General features: G+C 38.0%; 1 protein-coding gene and 2 pseudogenes across 1 annotated transcript; all 3 read right to left on the bottom strand.

The window, feature by feature from the left end:
* Positions 1 to 15,591: 15,591 nt before the first annotated feature.
* LOC137813642 (protein FAR-RED IMPAIRED RESPONSE 1-like) lies at positions 15,592 to 17,829 on the bottom strand (annotated as a pseudogene).
* A 3,628-nt stretch (positions 17,830 to 21,457) lies between these two features.
* On the bottom strand, positions 21,458 to 26,223 carry LOC150024205 (uncharacterized). The gene is made up of 4 exons (XM_090296743.1): positions 25,922 to 26,223; positions 23,073 to 23,126; positions 22,129 to 22,263; positions 21,458 to 22,004 (listed from the first exon to the last, which is right to left on the bottom strand). The coding sequence occupies exons 1-4, from the start codon at positions 26,123 to 26,125 to the stop codon at positions 21,537 to 21,539; spliced, it is 861 nt and encodes a 286-aa protein (XP_090152869.1). The 5' UTR covers positions 26,126 to 26,223; the 3' UTR covers positions 21,458 to 21,536.
* Positions 22,356 to 22,988, bottom strand: LOC150024206 (uncharacterized; annotated as a pseudogene).
* Positions 26,224 to 26,691: the final 468 nt, after the last annotated feature.

The raw sequence follows: 26,691 nt of genomic DNA, 5'->3' as shown, positions 1-26,691 counted from the left end.
TGAATGACGGTCCTCTGCTTCCCCCCTTTGCCTGAGCTGGCCAGCTTGGCAAGCAGGTCTGCTCTGGCATTTTGCTCTCTTGGCACGTGCACTAATTCAAACTCAGCGAAGGACGTCTTCAGGAGCCGCACATACTCCAGGTAGGCTGCCATCTGGGGATCTTTTGCTTGGAATTCCCCTGTAACCTGCCCGGTGACCAGCAAAGAGTCGCTTTTGGCCAGCAGATTTCTTGCTCCCATTTCTCTTGCTAGCAACATTCCTGCGATCAGGGCTTCATACTCCGCCTGATTGTTGCTAGCTTTGAAGGCGAAGCGGAGGGACTGCTCGATCAGTACCCCGTTTGGTCCCTCCAGGATGACTCCCGCGCCGCTCCCCTGCTGATTAGAGGAGCCATCCACCGATAATACTCATTGGAAGTCTAATCCTTCTGCAGGTGTCGCGATCGACGACAGCTCGACGACAAAGTCCGCGAACACCTGCCCCTTGATCAGTCCTCGGGGATCGTACTGGATGTCAAATTCTGACAATTCCACCGCCCATTTGACCATCCTTCCTGCTACATCAGGTTTCTTCAATACGTTCTGGATAGGCAAATCAGTCATCACCACCACTGTGAAGCTGTGGAAGTAATGCCTGAGTCTTCTGGCTGAAAACACCACCGCCAGAGCAGCCTTCTCGAGGGCCTGGTACCTTGTTTCAGGGCCTTGCAGCACCTTACTCACAAAGTAAACAGGCCTCTGGGTCTGATCTTGTTCTTGCACCAGGACTGAGCTGACTGCTCTCTCCGTCACAGCAAAGTATAGACGAAGAGGGATGCCTACCTGAGGTTTTCGCAAGACTGGTGGGCTCGCCAGATACCCCTTTAACTTGATGAAGGCCTCCTCGCACTCCTGCGTCCAGAGAAATCTGTTGTTGCGTTTGAGACACTGGAAGTATGGGTGGCCTTTCTCCCCTCCAGCGCACATAAACCGGGACAAAGCCGCCAAGCGACCGGTGAGCTGCTGCACTTCCTTCACCGTCGTTGGGCTCCTCATTGCCACGATCGCCGCACACTTCTCTGGGTTAGCTTCGATTCCCCACTCTGTTAAGAGGAAACCCAAGAACTTCCCAGCCTCCACACCAAAAATGCATTTCTCAGGGTTGAGCTTTAGCCTGTACTTGGCAATGGTGGTAAATAGTTCTTCCAGGTCAGCTGCATGATGCTTCTTCTCTTGGGACGTAACCACCATGTCATCTACATAGGCGTGTACGTTCCTTCCCAGCATGGGCGAGAGCACCCTATCCATGAGCCGCTGGTAGGTAGCCCCCGCATTCTTTAACCCAAATGGCATGACCTTGTAGCAATAGCAAGACCGTTCAGTCATAAACGCAGTCTTGCACTCATCCATGGGGTGCATCCTGATCTGGTTGTACCCCGAGAAAGCGTCCAAGAAGCTGAGTAACTTTCCCCCCGATGCGCTATCAACTAGAGCATCTATACTGGGTAAGGGGTAAGAATCCTTGGGGCACGCCTTGTTGAGGTCAGTGAAGTCCACGCACATTCTCCACTTGCCGCTTGCCTTCTGAACCAGTACCACATTCGCTAGCCACTCGGGGTACTGGATTTCTCTGATGTGCTCTGCGGCAAGGAGCTTCTGCGCTTCGTCGTGGATCACCTTCCTCTTCTCCTCGTTGAATTTCCTTCGCCTCTGTCGCACAGGTCGAACCATAGGGTCCATCGACAGACGATGGCAGAGGAAATCGGGGTCGATACCTGGCATGTCGGATGCTGACCATGCAAAGGCATTCATGTGCTTCTCAATCACACCCATGATCAGCCTTCGCTCTTCTTCAACGAGGGATCCCCCTAACTTGAACTTTCTTCCCCCGATGTCCACTTCAACCCACCCTTCAGCTGGGTGGGACCTTCTCTCATTGGCGATGACCGCCCTCGCGATCCCTGACTCGCGAGGAGTGATCGCGCCTCCCTCTTCTTCTTCAACTTGGGCTACCTGGGAGCCCCCCACCGCAGCATCCTCCATCCTCTGAGCGCCATGTATCTCCCTGACCACCGATCGCTCTTCGCACACGCCTGGTGGTGGTTTCATGGTGACGTGGCACACACTTCTCTTTTGCTTCAAGCTGTTCTCATAACAGCGTCTTGCCTCAGCCTGATCCGACTTGATGGTTATCACGGTCCCCTCCATCGACGGCAGCTTCAACTTCATGTGCCTCGTCGATGGTATTGCGCCCAACCTATTGAGTGTTGGTCTCCCCAACAAGACTTTGTACGCAGAAGGGGCGTTCACCACCAGGTACTTTATCTTTTCAGTGCGGGCTGTCGTTCCGTCAGTGAACGTTGTCCTCAGCTCGATGTATCCCCGCACCTCTACCTGATCTCCTGCAAAACCGTAGAGACACCCGGTATACGGCCTTAGCTGATCAGGGGACAACTGTAACTTGTTGAATGTTGGCCAGAACATGACGTCTGCCGAGCTTCCTTGATCTACGAGTACTCTATGCACTCGTCTTCCCGCTGTGATGAGAGAAATGACCACAGGGTCGTTGTCGTGCGGGACAACGTCCCGTAGATCAGCTTTCCTGAAGATAATGTCCACTTCAGGGTAGTGACTCTCATTTACCACATCTACCGCCATCACCGATCGAGCGTATCTCCTTCTCTGTGAAGCTGTGCATCCCCCACCAGAGAAGCCTCCTGCAATCGTCTGCACTTCCCCATGCACAGGGACTTCATGCTGCTGTTCTCCAGTTTGGGATCCTGACGCACGATCACCCTGCGGCTCACGCAGGTAATCTGCTAGAAAACCAGACTTCACCAACTCTGCCAGTTGGTGTCCCAGTGCCAAACAGGAGTGAAGTGTATGGCCAAAGGCCTGGTGAAACTCGCACCATTCGTTCTTCTTCCTTCCAAGTACCTTATCTGTCTTCTCTGGTACTCGTAGTCTTGCTGCTACAGCAGGAAGGGCGATGAGATCCGCCAATCCTACCATGAAGTTGTATCTCGGCGGTGCGTTATTCTCCCTTGCACGCCCCCTGCTCTGATCTTTGCCCGGTGCATAGGGACGAGGTTTTTCCCGCACCTTCTTCCCTTCTTTGGCCTCATGCACCCTTGCTTGCTGTGGCTTTCCTTGCCCTCCACGCGGTCTTGGTGGTGCAGCACTTCCCCTCTTCTCAGAAACCTCTGTTTCTGCCACTATGTGCGCCACCGCCCGTCGTCGGATCTCTGCAAAGGTGCTGGGATGGCTCCTGATGAGGGACTCGCTGAAGGGGCCAGGCAGCACTCCCTTCTTAAACGCGTGCACCAGCATATCTTCTTCTTTGTTGGGCAATCTAACCACTTGTGCCCCAAAACGGTTGAGGTAGTCCTTCAGCGACTCACCTTGGTATTGACGCACGTCGAATAAGTCGTATAACACCACTTCCGGTGCTTTGTTGATGATATATTGCTCAGTGAAGAGCTTTGAAAACTGAGAAAAAGACATGATATGTCCTTCTGGTAAACTCACGAACCACTCCTTGGCGATTCCGCTCAACGTGCTCATGAACATCTTGCAGTACACAGCGTCTGAGCCCCCAGACAACATCATCTGGGTCTGGAACGCTGTCAGATGCGCCTCCGGGTCTTCTACCCCCTTGAACGATGCCTTCACCCCCACCAGGTTGGGAGGCACCATGGTTCCCATGATCTCAGGGGAGAATGGCATGGGGAATGCTCTTGGAGGTGAGGGCTGCCTAGACACCCTTTCGTCAACAATGCGTTCCCTCTGCACCTGCAGCGTCCTTCTCAACTCTTCGTTGACGCGATTCAGCTCGTCGTTCCTGCTTTGCGACGCAGCCAACTCCATCTGCATCCTTTCTTGTTCAACTTTCGACGCTGCGGCGTTATCCTGCAGCGTGCGCACCATTTCCAGGACCTGCGCCATTGTCACAGCTCCTTCGTCAGCAGATGGCGCAGGTGATGGTTGTCTGTTCCTAGGCATCTTTCTCTATCAAAGAGACTGATAAAACTCTGGTGAGCTTCAAAAACTGTGGTGTATATGGGACAACGATTCACTTGGGCCCCACGGTGGGCGCAAAATGATCCTGCCGGCAACTCGAACGTGGAGGAATCGCTCTGTAGCACACTCTGTCCCATCTACGCGACTGCGTTTTCTACAGAATCACCCTCAGAACCTTCTCTTGGATCTCCAAACGTGACCTGCAAAACATACAGACGGCGCCTCTAGCGGTCGTTTGCACTCCGACGATCAAGTTAGTCCACAGAACCACCAAATGAGAAAACTAGCAGTGTGTGTGAAAAACTCTTGCTCTCTGTTTTTTTCGTATCCCCCTTCTCTCCCTGATTCCTTCTTTTTATCTCTCTCTCTCTGTTTTCTGGGCATAACAGAATTCTGTTATGCTTTTCTGGCATGTGTCAGAACCCTGTTATGCTTTTCGGAGACAGTGTACCTGCAGAATCAGAGAGTGTGGGTGTCTGTGCGTGTCCGCGTGTCTCTGCGCTGGGCTGCGCCTGTCTGTACCCTTAATGGTACGGAGTGCACTTTTGTCTGGACCGCACCCCTCTCAGATGGTGACACGTGGAGGCCTGCAACTCACATCTAACCACACACGTGTCACTTACTGGAAGGGCTCTAGCGCTTCTCTTTGTGTGCCTAAGTTACGCCCTTGCAGAGTAACTTAGGATATTTCTCTCATCTGGGTAAGTCGCATACTCTTAGGAGAACGTCGGGTGATGTGATTCCAATAGCCACATAGAACAAGATTCTTGACATTTTTAGGAATCACCTTGAGCTGGAAAATATAGAGGCACTTTTCTTAGAGTTGGATCATTGTTCTAAGACAAGAACTCACCAATAACTAGTACCAAATCCCAAACTCATTTGGATGAACCAAATATTGTCAAATTGAATCAACAAAGAGATTAAAACTGGAATTGACCGAACAGAATTGAACAAATGATCAAATGAACCGAACCAAAACAGAAATGAAAAACAGAAACAGAACATAGTGCTGGAAAAAATAGAAAAACCGAAACTGAAAAACTCAAGAACACAAAGCAACATGAACAATTGAAGAAGAAGAAAGGAAGGAGAAGAGAATGCTCATGAAGATGGATGATCTCGCCACTAGAAGTGTGGAATGCTCCTAGATGAGAGTGATGCCGCCACTTGAGGACTCCATTGATCCATCAAGATAAGACTAGAGAAGAAGGCTCCAAAAGCTCTCCAAAGGTCACTCAAAATTTGAGTAGAGTTTTCTTAGATTAATTCCAATCTGAAAAATACAAAGGGAGCACCTCTATTTATAGCCTAAGGTGCTGAAATATAAGCTACACAAATTCAAAAAACTCCCTCCCAAAAAGCTTCTAGAATTTGCGCCTAAAACAAAGCATGAGGAAGGTGTGACCTCTTCCTTCACTTTGGCACCTCCTTTTCTACTCCTACACCTATCTACTAACACCCCCCCTAAGACTTCTAACTAAAGACTAAAAGATGCTTTAACAATAGAGGTTTCTAATGTTTCCCTCTAAGCACCTTTCTAAACAATATTTATTTAATACTTGGCCTTGCCCTTCATGGGATGGACTTTGGGCTTTTGTGGGCTTTGGCCTTCTTGGGCTTGGGCTTGGGCTTTATCTTTTGCAAAGATTAACAAGTAAAACTTTAAATATGAAGGCGAATGATCTTGTTCTTCATTATAAAAAGCCACCTTTAGTTGATTCTCATCATACTCCCCGAGTTGGAGAGAATTCGCCCACGAATTCTGAATCCCTGCATATAACAAAGTCAGTTTACTTTTACAATCAAAAGTGTAAGAATAAGGAATACATGACTTAGCAGATGGAACCAAAGGGATTGCAGAAAAGGAGGTCCTACAATTCGACCAAGTTGGAAAAATGTGTTTGGGAATGATGATATTTTTGGGAAAAAGACCTCTTAAATGGTGAAACCCATTAGGAGGTATGAAAAAATCATCCCTAACATATTTTAACTAATGTGGTGTTGAAATAGGAACCTTGGGTAATGAAAAAGATAAAGAAGAAGAAGACCTTGGAGGGTCCATTTGAGGTATAGCACGAGTCAACATGATGGATTTAGAGGAGAAAATGGTGTGACTCGGTGTAGTACTTACTTCTTTTTCTTTCTCATTTTCTCTTTTAGTTTTCATTTTTATTTGGTCCTCATGAACCTCTTTGGGAGAGAGGGGTTTTAATATAACTTTGCGCCCTAGGAAGGAAAAAGACATTGTATTGGATAGGCCATCATGTAAAACATGTCTATCATATTGCCAAGGCCTTCCTAAAAGAAGATGAGAAGCTTCCATGGGCACAACATCACATAAAACCTCATCTTTATACTTTCCTATTTCAAAGTTAATGAGGACTTGTTTATTCACCATGATTTCACCTACTTCACTAAGCCATTGTAATTTGTAGGGCTTGGTATGAGAGATAGTGGGTAAGGCTAACTTCTCCACAACTCTTGTACTAGCCACATTAGTGCAACTTCCCCCATCAATAATCAAGGAACATAACTTGTTGTTGATAAGACATCGGGTGTGAAAAATATTTTCTCTTTGAGTATCATTCAAAGATTTTGGAATTGTGCCCAACATACGTCTTACCATCAATAAGTCACCTTCACAAGGACTTTCACTCTCATTTTCACTTGATGGTCTAGAAGGTGAAGAATGCCTAGGTGAATTGGAATCATGCTCACTAACTACAATGCCTGCATGCATGTACATACTTCGTTTAGAAGGGCAATTAGCAGCAATGTGACCATATCCCAAACATTTAAAACACTTTTGACTAGACGATTTAATTGGGGATTTAGGCCTAGAAGTAGATGGCGTAGGATCCTTGGGTTTGAAAGAAGAATCTTTGGAAGGATTTTTAGAAAAAGAATTTTTGTTTCTCCAAGACTTGGAGTAGTATCCATCATTGGAAGCATTTTTGAAAGAGTTTTTCTTAGCAAGTTGGGCTTCCACCTTCATTGCAAGATGAACTAAAGAGCCCAATGATGAATACTCTTGTAACTCAACAATGTCTTGAATATCCTTCCTAAGACCACTCACAAACCTAGCAATCATAGCTTCCTCACTTTCCTCTAATTCAATTTTAAGCACAAGCGTTTCTAGCTCTTTATAATATTCATCCACATTTAGCGTGCCTTGTGGAAACCGTTGGAGTCTCAACATGAGGTCTTTCCTAAAATGTGGGGGCACAAATCTAGCGCGCATTTGATCCTTTAAAGAGTTCCAAGAGTCCACGGGAGGACCCTTGTGATAGATAATGTCCTTTACAATTCCATGCCACCATTTCATGGCATAATCACTAAACTCTAGGGTGGCTAGCTTAAGCTTATGCTCATCTTGGATCTCATGGATCTCAAATATTTGTTCACACTTAGCCTCCCAATCTAAATATACATTAGGATCACTTGAGCCATTGAAACAAGGAAGCTTGACCGAAGGTAGCCTAGCCTTTGCATCTTGGTAGTAGCCATTGCCATAGTGAGGTCTCTCCCCTTGGTTGTGATGTCTATGTCCAAGGAATTGGGGTGGAGTTCTCCTTCTCCTATGGTCCTCTTCACGGCCTATGTCATTGGAAGAACCTCTTGTTGAAGGTCTATGTGAATGATGCCCATCATGGATAGAAGGAGATGGTCTAGCTTGTTGGACCTCCATCTTTTGCATTTTCTCTTCCAAGCGTCTAATAGTTCTTTGTGCTTCATGTAATTCACCAAGGATTGAAGCTTTGGAAGGAGAATTCTGCTTGTATGATGCATCACTTGAAAATCCAGCCATTTGTAATTAAAAACAGCAAACACATAAAAACAGCAAACAAGTTAAAAATTAGCAAAAACAGTGAGCTTTTGGCAATGAAACTGCCGAAGTGAACTAAGGCTGAAAAAGATATCACTCTCAAAGAAATAATGTTCTTGCACCAATCTGATCTTGAGGCCTTGGAATCCTCAAATGAAATATGTCAAAGCAAGCACACCAATCTTAAGAGCAAACCACCACAAAACCAAAGAAACAATAAAGACAAACAAGAAAAGGTATAAGCAAGGAAAGGTAATTGCAAAAGGAATACTATATGTAAGACAAACTCAAAGATTAAAGAATGAAAGACAATCAAGAAAATAAAGAACTCAATGAGAAAAGTAGGCACACAAAAGAATACCTAAGGAAAAGCACTAGAGTAGATGAAGAAAACAAAAAATTTAGCTACTGGAAAATTATTATTATTTTTTTTCAAATGCAAACTGTGCTTGATATTCACTGATTTAACTGGAACGTTGTAGAGCGAACTGGATTATGAAATTTATACCACAGAAACTTCAAGATGTTAACTCAAAAATGGCACTGGAATCAATTAAAAACAGTAATCCAATTGAGAGAAATAAATTTTTTAAAATCACTGCCAGATTACTGTATTTTTTTCGGCAGGAATGTACACTTTTTTATTTTATTTATCATTTTTTTTGTACTTCATATTTTTGAATGATTCTTTTTTCTATTCTTTTCGAACACTTTGAATATCTCAAATCCAGAATTTCAGAGTTTTAAAGTACGTAAATCAATTGCAATAAGGAAAAACAGTAAGCATTTTTTTCAGAAACAGAGGAATCCTAATAGGAATAAAAAAACAGGATGATGAACTAGCAAAGACATAATAGAAAATGATGTATTGGAACTTGTATAGGTCTAGAATACAAGTATGAACTCAATTCTTAAAAAAAAATGCACAAAGGATCAACATCAATTCAGAAAATTATATGACACCAAAGCAAGAAACAATCAAAACAATAAAAGTACTACTAGAAGTAATGACATATATGGAATAACATGACTAAGACAAAACTTGACATGATTACAAAATTAAAAGACACATCACAAATTTTAACAACAAGTGAAAGGAAGCTTAAGGTAAACTCTAGGAAGGATAATGCCATTCCAAAAGAGCAACCATACTCATAAGAATTATGAGTGCCATAAACCTTTTCACAAGCACTTGGTGTAAAAGAAAAACAGCAAGAAAACTCAATTAAAATTCTAAAACAGAAACTTAAATTGCAAGAAATTAAAAAGAGCTCTTGAAATAAAGTGCACACAACTCAACAATTAAACAAGAAGAACCTAAGACTCATGATACCACATGATGTGATTCCAATAGCCACATAGAACAAGATTCTTGACATTTTTAGGAATCACCTTGAGCTGGAAAATATAGAGGCACTTTTCTTAGAGTTAGATCATTGTTCTAAGACAAGAACTCACCAATAACTAGTACCAAATCCCAAACTCATTTGGATTAACCAAATATTGTCAAATTGAATCAACAAAGAGATTAAAACTGGAATTGACCGAACAGAATTGAACAAATGATCAAATGAACCGAACCAAAACAGAAATTAAAAACAGAAAGAGAACATAGTGCTGGAAAAAATAGAAAAACCGAAACTGAAAAACTCAAGAACACAAAGCAACATGAACAATTGAAGAAGAAGAAAGGAAGGAGAAGAGAATGCTCATGAAGATGGAAGGAGGATGGATGATCTCGCCACTAGAAGTGTGGAATGCTTCTAGATGAGAGTGATGCCGCCACTTGAGGACTCCATTGATCCATCAAGATAAGACTAGATGATGTGATTCCAATAGCCACATATAACAAGATTCTTGACATTTTTAGGAATCACCTTGAGCTGGAAAATATAGAGGCACTTTTCTTAGAGTTGGATCATGGTTCTAAGACAAGAACTCACCAATTACTAGTACCAAATCCCAAACTCATTTGGATGAACCAAATATTGTCAAATTGAATCAACAAAGGAATTAAAATTGAAAAGACCGAACATAAATAAACCAATACTCAATTGAACCGAACAGAATTAAGAAACAAAACAGAATATAGGTGCTGGAAAATGGAAGAACCGAAACTAAAACAACTCAAAACACAAGGCAACATGAACAATTGAAGAAGAAAAAAGGAAGGAGAAGAGAATGCTCATGAAGATGGAAGGAGGATGGATGATCTCGCCACTAGAAGTGTGGAATGCTCCTAGATGAGAGTGATGCCGCCACTTGAGGACTCCATGGATCCATCAAGATAAGACTAGGGAAGAAGGCTCCAAAAGCTCTCCAAAGGTCACTCAAAATTTGAGTATAGTTTTCTTAGATTAGTTCCAATCTGAATTTTACAAAGAGAGCACCTCTATATATAGCCTAAGGTGCTGAAAATGCAAGCTAAAACAATTCGAATTTCCCTCCCAAAGCTAGCTAAAACCGGCGCCTATTTCAAGCCATGAGGAAGGTGTGACTCCTTCCTTCACTTTGGCACCTCCTATTCTACTTCTACACCTATCTACTAACACACCCCCCTAAAGCTCCTAACTAAAGCCTAAAAGATGCTATAACAAAAGAGGTTTCTAAAGTTTCCCTCTAAGCACCTTCAACTAAAGAAACTACAAAAAGAGAAAATAAATGTCCTCTAGCTCCCAAAGCTTTGAACATGCTTCTTGTAATCCTTTGAGGTGGACTTTGACCTCCATGGGCGTCCTCCATTTGTGCCTCCACCTCTTCTTGAGCTTGATGAGTGGCCTTCATGTTCTCTTGAGCTTGATCTCCATCACTAGAGAAGAAGGCTCCAAAAGCTCTCCAAAGGTCACTCAAAATTTGAGTAGAGTTTTCTTAGATTAATTCCAATCTGAAAAATACAAAGAGAGCACCTCTATTTATAGCCTAAGGTGCTGAAATATAAGCTACACAAATTCAAAAAACTCCCTCCCAAAAAGCTTCTAGAATTTGCGCCTAAAACAAAGCATGAGGAAGGTGTGACCTCTTCCTTCACTTTGGCACCTCCTTTTCTACTCCTACACCTATCTACTAACACCCCCCCCCCTCCCTAAGACTCCTAACTAAAGACTAAAAGATGCTTTAACAATAGAGGTTTCTAATGTTTCCCTCTAAGCACCTTTCTAAACAATATTTATTTAATACTTGGCCTTGCCCTTCATGGGATGGACTTTGGGCTTGGGCTTGGGCTTTATCTTTTGCAAAGATTAACAAGTAAAACTTTAAATATGAAGGCGAATGATCTTGTTCTTCATTATAAAAAGCCACCTTTAGTTAATTCTCATCATCGGGTGTGGCTGGTCTAGGCACACTCACCAGACGTTGCTCTCTGCGTATACAGCTTACCCTTCACGATGTCACGCACGTAATGGGTTGAGGGGATCACGAATCACTGACTGGTTTACTAGTTCCCTCAGGCCACCCTCGTGCATGATTCCCTGAGGTGTGCTCATGCGAGATCCATGCGTAACGCTCTCGCTGGGAACCTCAGTCCCAATTTAACTGCGTGTAACACGAGACCCCGATGACAATACACCCGATGACTGATCAGTGTTTATTTGCTTCTCGCGTTCTGCCTTCAGGCGTTAGTCTGAGAACTGATCTGTTGGTGGCCACTTGGCTACTGACCACCGATCACCATTCTGGATGATCTGTTCCCCGACCTCTCTGCCGCCTGATCTGTCGGTGGTCACTTGGTTACTGACCACCGATCACCGCTCTTGGCGATCGTCTCCCAGACCTCTCTGCCACCTGGTCCACGTGTCACCCTACGAGTGGTCCACGTGGTTCTCTGCTGCTGACGTCATCGACTACCGATGACCGATCGGATCAAATGCAAAGTCAATTATTACTATTTTATTCTCTGAACAATATATAGATATAGGAACCTTTAAAAAAATGTTTGTCCCATGATCCCATCCAAATTGTCTTATGCTTAACTTTTTATATCAGAATACCATTAAGATTAAGGCCTTTACAATTTGTAATGGTAAAATTTAACATGCATTAGGCACATGCAAGTGCATGGATTTCCTAAATATCATCCAAAACTGAAGGCTTGTTATATTACCTTGAACTCGTCAAATTCGATAACACCATTTCCATCAACATGTACTTCATTCCATACATCTTGTAATTGTTGAAAACATAGTCCATAAGGCACACCAATCAACTTAAAAAAGGTCGAAGAAAAAAGAAGAACGGAATTGGATATTATGAGAGTGTATAGAAGAACATAAATGTTGTTTAAATTGATCTCGAGCTTTTGAGTTTTTGGAAATCTATGATATTTGAACTACTATATAAATCTCTGCATTAGTAGAAAAGTTTGAGATCTTATACACATGAAAAAAAGAGATAAGCTCTTTAGTGAAGAGTTTGATCCTCAAGTTTTGAAAGGTATGCTGGTGGAGATCAACTCTTTATTTGAAAGCATTTTTTTGTTATATAAAGCTCTTTACTATATAAAGCATTTTTTTTTGTTATAGGAATCTGTTTGAAAATGTTATCATCATGATTGTTGAAATCACTTTATGAACTAAGCCAAATATACTATTCTGCTGACTTGGGGATTAAAAGGTTGTATTTTGTAAGATTACTATACTATGAAAAAAAAAGATGAATATGATTAGATTAAGATCTGTTTCTTCATTTTCTTTTGGTTATTCATGTTCAATAGGGAACTCATTTGTTAATATTTTGAGTCCATAAAACCTAAAAGTGACTAGTAAATGACATGAAAGAAAATGTTAGGAAATATACCAGCTAGACAAACTGAGATGACATGAACAAAATGTACTAGTGTTATCAAAGTTTCAATTCCTACAGAACAAGAAATACATTGCCAAAAACTGGATTGCAGCTTTACATTGTATAATGATGGTACATAAAGTCAACTTACTAAGATAAAGGCATTCCAAATAATAATCTCAGCTTCAGCTTCATTTGTTATCTAAAACACTAAGAATTAGTAGTGATTGAAAATCCATAAAAGTAGGCGCACCCAATACACAAAACATTGGGAAGAAAAAATGTAGGTATATCAAGACTCCAAAAAAAATTAATGATTCGTGTTGTTAGAATATGAAAATAAGAATAAATATATCAACAATTCCTTTTGTTTTTAGCTGAGGCACATTGAATGTATGTTGTGTATGCTTGATCTTATTTAATATATGTGTTTTAGTGTACAAGTATAATATAATGTTTGGAGGGTGTAATGTAATACTAAAATAGATCATTGGAAGTGGTTCAATACTTTAATGTGATGAAATTTTTTGTAGAATTACCAGTTTCGTATTGTTTGCAACATGACTTCAAGTTCAAGACAAAGTGATGGTGAAGAAAAGGACTTCAATGTAAGATTGGTTATATTGTAAGGTTGTTAATAGTTTTGTTATTTTTGAAATGCATTAAACATTAATTATAGTGTGCTTTGAATTTCTAGGTTAGAGTGAGACACACAGTGCAAACGGAGTACATTGTTAAAGTGAACCGTAGGTTGACTTCTTTTCAACGAGAAAGGATACAACAAACTCCTTTTAAGTGGATTGCTGAAGTAGAAGACATAATGCAAATATCAACTACCGTTCTAAGATAACTCTTAAGTAAATGGAATGGGAGTAAGCAAAGTTTTATGTTTAGGGAAAAATTAGTTCCTTTATCACTTATGGATATATGTGTGGGACTAGGATAGCGTGTTGGGGGGGAAGTTGTAAATTTAGAGGATGATACAGAAGGGTTGGTGAATCGGTTGTTTGACGGAGAGGACATTAATGTACGTAATATTATGAAGAAAATTATTGATGAAAAATTTAGGCTGAAACAAAATGTTGATGATTTTTGTAGGTTATACATTTTGCTTTCATTTATTGTTTTTTATTTTCCTAGGAGTTATAAGAATTTTTGTAGCTTTCCTTTTAGACTTTTATACAATTTAGATGCACTCCACATGTACAATTGGGGGGATGCAGTTCATGAATCAGTTGTTTTCAGTATAACTCGGGCTTCCAAAGTATATTACCAACAAAAGAATCCGTGTGAGATATACTCAGTTGGTTGTGTTGATGTATTACAGGTATGTTCAAAATTCAAAACAATGGGCGATATAATGTAATGTTCATAATTTTAAAACGAAGGTTTTTATTCACTAATGTTTTTGTGCAACAGCTGTGGGCAGTTGAACATGTTGGGCTTGACAAAGTAAGAAATAATTCTCGTTTTCCTCGATTTTTGCAATGGTCGTGCGTAAACCTTCGATCAAGAAAGATACATGATGTTTTTTTATTAGTTGAGGTAGATTATATTGTTAACTTTGTGGTTGATAGTTTTGCCTTAATTTGTTTATCATAATAAATAATTTTGTATTTCAGATTTCATGGGAATGGCCCTTGACTAAAGAAGAACGAAGGCTGGATATTGTTATTGAAGCCGTACGTGTTAGTTCACATGAAAAACATGAATGTACTGACCCTTCTTTTAGTGAATGGGAAACAATTCTTCAACAACATGAAGTTTCCCAATAGCAAATTATGGCCAATGACAAGAGGTTATGTGATCTGCAGAAGGAAATTAGAATTCTACAAGAACAAGTGCACAAAGTAAATAATTGGTCAGTAGTAATTCCTTGTGCTGAAGACCAACCTAGTGCTCGTGTTGAAGACAAAGTCAGTGCTGCTGAAGACATACCCCTTAATGGAATGAAGATATATACAATAATGTGTTCATTGCAGGGACTGTACTTAAACCAGTAAGTGAATATATAGTGAACTGATGATAGTTACCATTACTTAATTAACTTATTTAAGTCAGTTACTTTGAGCTTTTATTTTTTGTCCTGTTGCAGTGTTGTTGTTGACATCAAAAACCTGATATTGACTGGGCTGACTTGCATTCATTAAGTCCCAGGTCAAGAGTTAATGACATGGTACATTTCTTTCTATAACCTTTGATTTGTACTGAATTATAGTTTGTAAATTGAAATACTTACAATGTATTTTTAGGTTATGTTATTTGCAACTGGTTTCTTCATGCTTGATGAATATCATAGAACTGGAGGGATTGACCGCTTTTGCTTTAATTCTTTCTTTGCAGTAAGTCAACTGTGTGTATGTACACAATAAGACACCACAATTGCAAACTAAATAAAAATGCATGACGGATTGGTCACAATGTCAAATCCTTTGTTAATATCATTTCAAAAGTTCGAACTTGTAACGTTGTGATGTCACTTTAAACTATGGCCTGCAAGGAAATCAACATGCTTAAAGGTGTAAGTTAAGTGTAAAATAATTGTACTGGGTTCAACATAACACAAGAACAATTTTTAATGTACAAACCTATTCAATTCTGCTGCACTTGAATGCTGTCAATTATTTACACTATTATCTAATGATGTCAAAAGCGAAAGGAATCCTATTGAAGCTCCGATTGGAACCTACAATTGCAAACAATTTAATGAAGGAAGCGAAAACATTAAACAAACTTTCACACTTATAACAACAACAATAACTTACAAAAAGCCCTTCACTTGCATGTGTTATCCCAATGCATGTGTTCACATTCACTTCACTTTCAACACACACCCGAGAAGGAACATCTACAAAATTTCTTTGTTCATGCCTCTCCTATAAGAGAAACGAATAAATTTAATTCCAAAATAGTTGGCCTATAATATGTTTCACATATGTGATATTCCATTGCATTCAAAAATGTGATACATCAACTCGAAATTTAGATTGGAATGTGGACAAAGTTTGGCATTGCACTAACCGAATTACGCATAATGGCAACTTGGTGTGTACTAGATGAAGTTTTTACTCGAGGACCTCTCTCAGTCCATGACTTCTTTCGTGTAGATCGTGGACGTCCCTTTCTTTTAACAGCAATAGGGCTACGAACTTCCTTGTTCATGTTCAAAGTGATATGATTAGGTGATATCGGTGATGGAGGAATGCCAGACAACACTGGTTGGGTCACAATTGTAGAAGTTTGTTGATTATCCATGTGTTTGGCCAGAAAATCATCAAGAAGCTTATGTAATTGTTCTGTTCCACTTGTTGAGGCACTTGCAAGTTCAACTATATCATAAAATTTCTTGCACAACCCGTCATATCTATGACTTTGTGAATCATTATCTTTCATCCCTGATGAAACTCTTATGTAGGTGTGTTTTCGACGAAGATTTTTACTCCATCTGCTCAACACATATTTCATTGGTACTTGTGCCACTTTTTCCTGTGCAAGAACAACCAAGCAGTGTCGACACAAAATTCCCCTAAACTCAAATAACAAGCATATGCAGGAAATATCAAGGTTCTCCCGGTTAAAAGACACTTCAAAGTTCATGTGTTTAGTTCATTCATTACAAAAGGGCTCTTCAACAACATCGAATCGACAACTTTGTCCCTCAGCAAGCACATTATGAGCAACACAATTCATTTTCAATCTAAATTCTACTTGCACTTCATTGAATTTGGCATATGTGTACTCCATTTGGAATTGTCTTTCGATGCTAGACTGGGACGTGCAAGGAATAACGGTATTCAACGAAGCAAAGTCTGCTTGACATTCTAATTGTGCTTTTTTTTGTAGTGCATTGTCATATTGATGTACAAATTGTTGGAGTGTGGTCATTGAATTGATATAGCCATCAAAAAAGGCGTTCATGCTCTCGCTCCTTTGTGTTGTTGACATCCCTGTCCAAAAGAAATTCTTAAGAAAACATGGCACCCAGTGTTGTCGTTCTTCGAATAGGGTAGTCAACCAAACATTGTTACTCAAATCATATGCAGTAATGAAATTTTCCCAGGACGAAAAAAATTCATCAACATTAGTGGACTCATACACTACGGTCTTCATTACATGTTTGATTTGTTTATATTGACCATAGCCTTGTAGCTTCTCAGGTATTTTCTTCATGATGTGCCATAAGCACCATCTGTGACTTGCATTAGGAAACACAAATTCAATTGCATTCTGCATTGCCCTACATTGGTCAGTCACAATGCCTTTAGGTGGCCTATTTGACATACATCGCAACCAAGTTTGAAAGAGCCAAACAAAAACATTTGTGTCTTCTGAAGATAGTAGTCCACAACCCAACAAAATAGATTGGTCGTGATGATTAACACCCACAAATGGTGCAAATGGCATGTCATATTTATTAGTCAAATATGTAGTATCAAAACATAGAACATCCCCAAAGCTTTCCCACGATGACCGACTTCGTGCATCGGCCCAAAAAATGTGACGGATGCGGTTATCAATGTCGAAATCAATGTCAAAGAAAAAGTGATGATTAAGCTCCCTCATACGAGAGAAATGAGTTAACAGTGCTTTCCCATCTCCTTCCTTTGCCAAAGCCCTCCTTTGTTTCCCGACATAGTTTCACACATCTCGTTTAACAAATTCTAGATTATCATAACCACCAGCTGCTGAAACAAACGACTGGAAACTCTTATTAATTTGTACCCCAGCATCGTCATTCATATCAAGCACCTTCTTTGTGTGTAAATTGATTCTTCTATTACCCCTAAACAACCGTGACTTTGTTGGACTAAGGTCATGTGAATGTTCTTCGTGCACAGACATAATATACCACTTTCCATTTTTTATCCCAACAGTTATTCGAGCTGGACATTCAATTCTTTGAGTTGGTTGGGTATTAACATCCTTCAGAATAGGCGAGACATATTTTCCGGCTCTTGCACACACCAACATGAAGTACCTTAGCTCTTTGTCCGGTCCTTTCTTAGAACTTCGTGTTCTGATGCCAAAACCCTTTGAAATGGCATATTGTTGATAAACTTTTTTAACACTATCAGCACTATCAAAACACATGCCCACTATAGGAACCAAATCATCATCATTATTAATTCCTTTGCAATTAACTGTGTTGGAAGTCTCACATTCTTCAAACAAGGATATCTCATCAAGGCAAATATTCTCCACTTCGTTAATGTTCTGCATTGTTAAAAACATTATTGGATGCAAGTATTAATATAGTACATTGTAAAATAAATTAAAGAATAATTTTCCACCTTGTATGTTATTCAAAGGATTCTCCATTTTGTTCAAAGTCTACAATCTTTAAAACATTATTCTATGTAAGTATTAATATACTACATTCTTTACTAAATAAAACAACATTATCCCACATTGTATGATATTCAAAGTAAAATAAAACAAGGATGAGCTATTACTGAGATATCAAAACTGTAATAAATGGAAAAAAAATGACAAACCATGACTTTGGGTGGAGGTATTGAATGTGTAGGTGAAGAAGTATCCAAATCCATTGAATGCAACGTTTGAAAATGACGTTCACATTGAATGCAAAGGTTGAAAAGCACCTTCTTGTAGGTGTGTATTGAAAGAAAGTGTTAATGTAGTAAATGGAAGCATTCCACCACCGTCCTTGTTGTGGATATGTTATAAAGGAAGCACCTTCAACGAATTAATGGAGTCATAGCAACGTAGTTATTGTACAGTAGTGATTTCAAAGAAACCCTTTTCCTTACTTCTCTTTGCCTTTTCAATCAATCAAATCATAGTAGTTCAAATGCATTAATGTGAGTTAATGCCAACACCTACCAACCTCGTCACACGTGCCTTTCAAAAAATAAGTACAAAAGTGCACATAACTAATGGTAATACCTTCACTAGAAAAGATTATTCGGCTACAAATAAAATAATAAAAATTTAATAGTAATTATACTTGAAAAGAAATCATACATTATTAATAAAATAATAATAATTTAATTCAATTTAATAAACACTTCACGAAAAACTTCACTGATAATGAAAGAATAATAAAATAATAATGTAATATGAATTCAAAAGTACTTTACGTAAAAATTTCATTTTCCATATTAATAAAATAATAATAATTTAATATAAACTTATGACAATATATACTAATGACCATGTGCCAAGTTCATAGATTTTAAGCAATTCCTAATTTTCTATCTTCTAACATCAACTTCATACAACATTCATTCTTCGAGAAAAAAATTTCTAATGGAAGAATGGGAGGATCTTGATACTGATACAACTGATATTGCATCATTTATACGACAATGCAATTCCAACACAAATGTAATACCTGGACCTGCAGGTAATGTGCAAGTTGTTATTCTAAACCGCAACTCTGAAGGCCCTGTGAACACACAAGAATTTATAAATCACATAGGTGACGAAAGTCATCTGTGTGATTTTACCTCCAATCCATGGAGGTGGGCAGAACAATTTCTTCAATTTCATGGTAATGTTCATCTTCTTTGCAAATTTTGTGTTACACTTATAACCAAACTTATATTTTTACGTGATTACCTTGAAGGAGTAATTGATGGACATGATTGTGGCCAAATCTCATACTTGAGTGACATCAAACAATGAACTGTATTGCCATTGTTGACTTGTGTCATCAAATCTTGCCACCAGAACATAATAGGAGGCATGTCTATAAGTTTAAAGGTATGTTATGTACTATTGTTCTTCATGTAAAACTGATGCATTTCAAACTAAAATTGTGTTCAAAACATATGCATTACAGGATCCAAAAGGGATAGCAAGCGCAGGTGTTCACCAAAAAGTGTTAATTGATGGCAGAATTTGGAGCTAACATCGTTGTAGGATCAGTATTAGTCTTGAAAAAAGTACGTCATCTGAATCATATGTTGTTTAACACAATTTTATTTTATTTGAATTTATTATCATTTCTGCTTTTAGGTAAAGATATTTTCTTCGAATCCAAGAGTCTTCTATCTTCAAATAACAGTCAATAACATTGTTAAGGTATTTCACTTAAATGACATAAATTTACAATTTCTTACATTGTTGCAGTAACATATTGACAATAATTAGGTTTTCAAATTTGACATATGTCCACCAACTGAAGAACTAATTCGTGCTTCCAAGCCAGTCATACGCGTTCCACCCATTCTAGGTACATGTAGACCATCATAAGTTTACATAAGTGCAATTATGTATATAATGTCACAATTGTTATTTATATTTTCTTTGCCCTGTGTATTATCAGATGCAAAGTATTTAAGATTTTTGAATGAGGAAGAAAATCGCGAAAACAAAAGCTAAAGAGGTTGTTTATGACCATGCCTGCTTTCCATTGTATGACATGAAAATGCATTAGTAACTTTTAAAGTCATTGTATGAACATGATGCTTATTAATTATGTGAGTTAAAGTTTGAATTTCCACGTTTGCTATTTTATTAACTCCTACGACAACTTCCCTTAAACACTATCATAGATAAACATTTATCATAGGTTAACCATCCACCCACCTCCAACATGTCCATCAATTCATCCTGGTTCTCCAAAATACCCAATTAAAAAATTCCACAATTCGTGCATGGGGCAGAAAGTTATATTGGGATCACCACATACTGTGAGCACTATGACAGTTAAAAAGTAAAGCCTGGACCAATTTAAGTGAAATTCAGAAACAGTAAGTGTTGTGTGCAAAAATTATTACTCAAATCATCACTTATTGGTGCCCTCATCCCCACTTATTATGGATGAAAACCCAATGACCACCACATCACCAGTGACCAACTGGGAATGCAAAAATAACCTTGGGACCATCCACCCACCTCCAACATGTCCAACAATTCATCCTGGTTTTCCAAAATATACCCACTTAAAAAATTCCACAATTCGTGCATGGGGCAGAAAGTTATACTGTGATCACCACTTATGTACACAGGGATCACCACATACTGTGACCACTGTGACAGTTAAAAAAGTAAAGCCAGGACCAAATTAAGTGAAATTCAGAAACAGTAGGTGCTGTGTGCATAAACTATTACTCATATCACCACTTATTGGTGCCCTCATCCCCATTTATTATGGATGAAAACCCAATGACCACCACATCACCCGTGACCAACTGGGAATGCAAAAATAACCTTGGGACCATCCACCCATCTCCAACATATCCAACAACTCATCCTAGTTTTCCAAAATATACCAAGTTAAAAAATTCCACAATTCATGCATGGGGCAAAAACTTATACTGTGATCACCACTTATGTACACAGGGATCACCACATACTGCGAGCACTGTGACAGTTAAAAAAGTAAAGTCTGGACCAATTTATGTGAAATTCAGAAACAGTGCAGAAACTATACTCATATCACCACTTATTGGTGCTCTCATCCCCACTTATTATGGATGAAAACCCAATGACCACCACATCACCTGTGATCAACTGGGAATGCAAAAATAACCTTGGGACCATCCACCCACCTTCAACATGTCCAACAATTCATCCTGGTTTTCCTAAATATACCCACTTAAAAAATTTCATAATTCGTGCATGGGGCGGAAAATTATACTGTGATCACCACTTATGTACACTTGGATCACCACATACGGTGAGCACTGCGATAGTTAAAAATGATGCATACAATTCCTTTGTCATAGCCAATAAAACAACATAAACATAAGACATGTAAATAAATATACAATTTTACTTTAACATCAAAATAAATATTAATAGACAATCAATCTGTAATGAGTAATACAGTAATGTTGCTAAATATTGTACTTGTTCAAATTATGAATATCATTTAAAACATAAAATATTTAATGGGTAATAGTACAATGTCCCGAAAGCATACTAAAATTAACAATAACACAATTAGTCATATACAACTACGAATGTTTCCTTCTTTTCCTAGAATACGTCATCCAAGGTGTTTTCAAAATAGGAGCCTTGACCCGAATTCTGGGTTCACGTTTCATGCGTGATATCATGTTACTTTCTTCATTTGGCACCTTTTCTTCATCTTTTTTATTTCCCCCATCTTGTTCATGTTGTCTTGCATCAATATCATTCAAGTCATTCATTTCCTTATATGTATAATCCACTGATAGCGGTTCAAGTACAGGTGAAGGACAATCTTCTAGAACAGACTTCTGCATTTCACTTATGCATAGCTTTAACTGCTTCACAACATTCTCAACATTGGTAATCAAATAATCATGTTCCTTAGCTCGATTAACCATTTCTGCGGTTTCTTTAAGCATTTTACCAACATCATATTTTGTTGGTTTGAGGATGTTATATGCCCGTCGACCTTCTTCAAAGGCTTCTTTTACAATTACATTCTCAAACTCTTTCTTGGACACAGGCAAATGAACAATAACTTTATTATGTAAATAACAGTGAAAACATAAATCAATGCATTACTACGTCATCAACAACAATACTTTCCTACATATTTAAATTAAAATGATGCCTTACCAAATTCTTTTCCAACGCATATGCAATTTCATGGTCCCCCAATGTAAAGTCCATCCAATTCAAAATTCTAGGAAATTTTATTCTTCTGGGATGCACTTTTGTCTTGTATGAGAACAAATGCTCCAATGCCCATATCTATATACCATGAATATTAAAAATTTCAATCATGCTCAATAAAATATGAAATAAATTACGCATATGAACTAAATTATATAAACATAAACATTTCAAAGTACTTGTAATAAGTATACACATCCAACAATGTGGATATGTGATGGACTTGATTCGATTGTAATAGACATCGAAGTTGAACACAAACTATTTACTAATTACTCATAAACTAGTAAACCCCAATTAAAATTTTTGAGTTGCCCTAAATCATCCAAAACGCTAAACAACCCAGAATGAACAATACCCATTCTATTTGGTAGTAAAAACTCTGAAAGCCCTAACAATATGTACAATCTACAGAAGTCCTCAATGCAACCATCATTGTCAAACTTCATAATTTCATCAAAAATCATCTTGGCATTGACATTATTACTTTCCAATAAAGTCTTGGTATGACTTTCGTCTGCTGCTTTGTGCAAGTCTATTTTTTCTCCCACAACTCTCAACCCCAAACTTAAACAAACATCTACCAAGGACAATGGGAAAACTTCACACCTTATGAGGAAACTTTGTCTTCTCTCCACCCACCTAGAACACAACTCCCTAAGTAGGGTTCGACTCATTTTTACCTTGTCACCCAACAACATTACCCATGCAAATCGGGTTGATTGAATTAAACTCTTTTGTTCATCAGTTAACCTTTTATTCACTACACCCAAAAAAGTTGTCCTACAATAATGTCGAAACACCTACATATGAAATGGAAAAAAAAAATCATGAAAAACAAAAATCAGTGTGCGTTGTGCACAAATTATGATTTCGTTGAATCATACCTTGTGCTCCATAACCAAATCATCAACTTCACCTGCATCTCCCTCCATTATATCCTGAAAAAAAAAAACATGTATTTATCCACCTAAAGAAACATTCATGTTTTATATATATAACTTCTGCCTATGTGTTGTCTGCCCTCACTATTTATCCACCTAAAGAAACAAGCTTTATTTCTTCTCTGTTTGTTTTATTTTTACCATACTTTACATGCATCGAATAGGATATGCTATTTTACTTTCCCTTCGTATAAATTAAGGAACCTAATCATATGGAGAGTTCCACAATTTCCTAGGTACAATTTTCTTTTTTTTTCAACTAATTTATCTTGTACTAATATGATGATAATAATGATAATGTTGTACAAAAAACATGAAAGCAGTTTACTTCAGCAATCAACACTATTTCTAGGATCTCATGAACTTCCAAGCAACAGATAACATCCACAAAAACAACAAGAATTCCATAAATCTGATCACTGTTGTTTCTGTTTATAGGTGCAGAAAATACTATGCACGGATATAAAAAAACAGGCAAAATATAGAGTTGCACTAAATGTTTGATTTTATGTGCTGCTAGTTTATTACAGATTAAAGATGAGTTCAGAAATTATGGATAGTAAAAAGAATAACCAAAGCCAAACTTGGAAATTATAGGTAAATATATATATATATATATATATATATATATATAGAGAGAGAGAGAGAGAGAGAGAGAGAGAGAGAGAAAGAGAGAGAGTTATAGTTATTCGAAGCTCAGATAATTTATCTGTTTCCTACTATTCTTTGTATGTATGTGTTTTATTTTTTTGTTTCCATGTCCTAGTTTCAAGTGAGATAGCACAAATAAACACGTTCTGTTTCTTGTAGTTTTATTCAGAACCAATCATGGACGAGGAAATATGAAGGCTCAAAGTAAACAATTTCAAACCCTAAGTGCGATATACAACAACAAAACTACAAGGAAATAATGTGCTTTGAGTTTAACCCCCTAGAGCTATATAACATATACAAAATGCACATATATAAAGTACAACATTTGTTTGAGTATTCAGAGATAAACACAATGGGTTATAAGTAATGAATAGAGGTTGTTAAAACAAAAATGTTTTCATCAAAGGAAGACTACAAAAATGTTTTCAACTTTCCCCTGCATTATGTACACTATGCACACATAATAAATTAAAAAGGCACATATAAAGTTTTCAAAACCAAGGCACCCACTCGTAGGCTCGACACAGCATCAGAAGATTACAAGAAACACTTCCAAATATTACAGTAGACAAACCAGTTCACACTTCAACCCATATGGTTGGTGATGAAGTCCAAAACTACTCAACTCATTGATTGGTTGTGTTAGCTGTAAAGCCCAACAATTAAAGAAATTCATACCAGGTGCTACTCTTAAAAGTAGTTATACAAAGTACACAACATGAATTCATAAATTCAAGAAAAAAAAGATAATAGAGAAAGTCATACCAGACGCTCTTAATGGAAGTTATAGAAACTACACAAGCTGAATTCATAAATTGAAGAATGAAAAGCCAAAGACAAACTCATACCAGGATCAATACTATGCAACACCTGACAATTCAACCCTCAGAATAAGAATAGCAAAACCAAGAGTCATGAAATTGTACTCACAAACAACTAGACTAAGAACAAAAGGAAAAAATGCAGAATTTCCAATGATATTACATTAAACGTTATTCATAGATCAAATTAATTCACAATAAACTACCAGAATGCACACATTCATTTCATCATGTTTCCCGTAATTGAAATTTGCAAACACCCATTTAACACATGATATAGCAATTTATTGCACAATTTGTATCTAACATGAAACTTAAACCATTAAACACCTTAAGAATCTTCACAAAAAGAGCATGGGAGACAGAGAAAGAGAATAGACAGGAAATCAGTACTTTTTCAACTCAATTTCAGCTAGGAAACTCACTAAACCAATTGATAAGTTAGCAATGATTTAACTAACTACCGAACTTTCAGTTCTCACCAAATCAATACCATTTAGTTCTACCTCCTATAACCTCCTTAAAACTAATGTCTAAGCCTCATAACTTCTAGCAGAGCATGCCACTTGTAATTATATTTCACCTCCTTGCTGGTTATTGATAATATTCAGTGGGCAATTACATAACAATAGGTAGAGTAAATAACAAAAACCCAAGTTCATGGTGTCGGTTTATCTTATTTTCAGGAATTATCCAACTACCAAATGTAAATTCAACAGTCTCCTTAATCATCCTCTTCCTTTTCAATTCCAAATGCCCTTCAATTACAAAGCTGGTGTCATTGTTCAGATAAAATTCACTAAATGAAGAATTAACAACAATGTTCAGTGTCAAAATGTGAACACGATACCAAGGATTTTCTTCATACGCCTTCTTCATTAAGCTACTTTTTTCCAAATTAAACCATGAAGGAATCAAGTGTTTCATTTCCATTAAAGACTATTTCCAGTCAAACCCTGCTGATGAGGCAAAATTCAGCAGCAAACCCTATCTTATCTAAGTTCAATAGTAGCACATACATTCTCCTAAAATAAATAAATAAAATGTAACAAAATCAACTTTCAATTCTTAAGGTTTAAAAGATGAAGTTCTATCATCCCAGTTCCACAAAATTCAAAAAACATAAGCCTAACACCACCGATGAAACACGGAACAATCGGTCACTCTTGGTCAACCCATGTAAACAAGTACTAAACATTAACTATTGTTGCCAACGAAAAGTAAAAGTGAAAAGAACAATGATTGTGAAATTGGGGAACGGAATGATTGTGAAATTGGGGAACGCAATAAAATCCTAAACCCTAAACGAAAACTAACCTCCAAAGAAGCCCCCAAATCGCACGCACACCAAACGCCAACCCAGATTGAAGGCGCAATCTCCCACTGAATTGAAGGCGCAAGAATCTCCCAAAACCCAGCACCGCTCGATAAATGAGGAAAAGAAGCTTTCAGAAAAATGAATATACCCAGCAGCACCGCTCGATAAATGAGGAAGGAAAAAAACCTTTCGAAAGAACACATATACCTATTTTTATTTTGAGTACTAATATATTGAAAGCGCAAACTATGAAATTGAAGGCGCAACCTATGAAATTGAAGGCGCAAGCTGGTTTACGCTGAAACCCTAAACGAAAGAACCAAAATTTCATTGAAATAAAAAATCCCATTTTGTTTAACCTTATTTTTATTTATTTAAGGAAAAGACACATTTACCCTCTGCCATGTCATCAAATCTGCCACGTACTTCAGTTGTATACAAGCGGAAGATGTCAAACAATCATTTTCCTATTTTTATATGTTGTAATCATGAGAAGAGATAAATATTAAAAATGACGTATATTTATTTCTTAATATTAAAAAAATCAAATGTATATTCTTTTATCGGTGTTAAGTCTATTATGTATATATAATATATAAAAGTAGAAATAATTTTGGATAATAACAATTATCAACATAAACTTCAAGAATATATACATGTTCTATTATTGAATGTAATCGTTATCTTAGTTGTTTATGTCTTTCGTATAGATGATAATTCTTGTATAAAGTTTGAAATATCTCTTAAATACTTTTTTAATTTAAATTTA

This window comes from Phaseolus vulgaris, chromosome 10, assembly GCF_051622355.1.
Source record: "Phaseolus vulgaris cultivar YP4 chromosome 10, ASM5162235v1, whole genome shotgun sequence".
Taxonomy (NCBI): domain Eukaryota; kingdom Viridiplantae; phylum Streptophyta; class Magnoliopsida; order Fabales; family Fabaceae; genus Phaseolus; species Phaseolus vulgaris.
The sequence above is the reverse complement of the archived record's forward strand: the minus strand, read 5'-3'. Positions and strand labels throughout refer to the sequence as shown.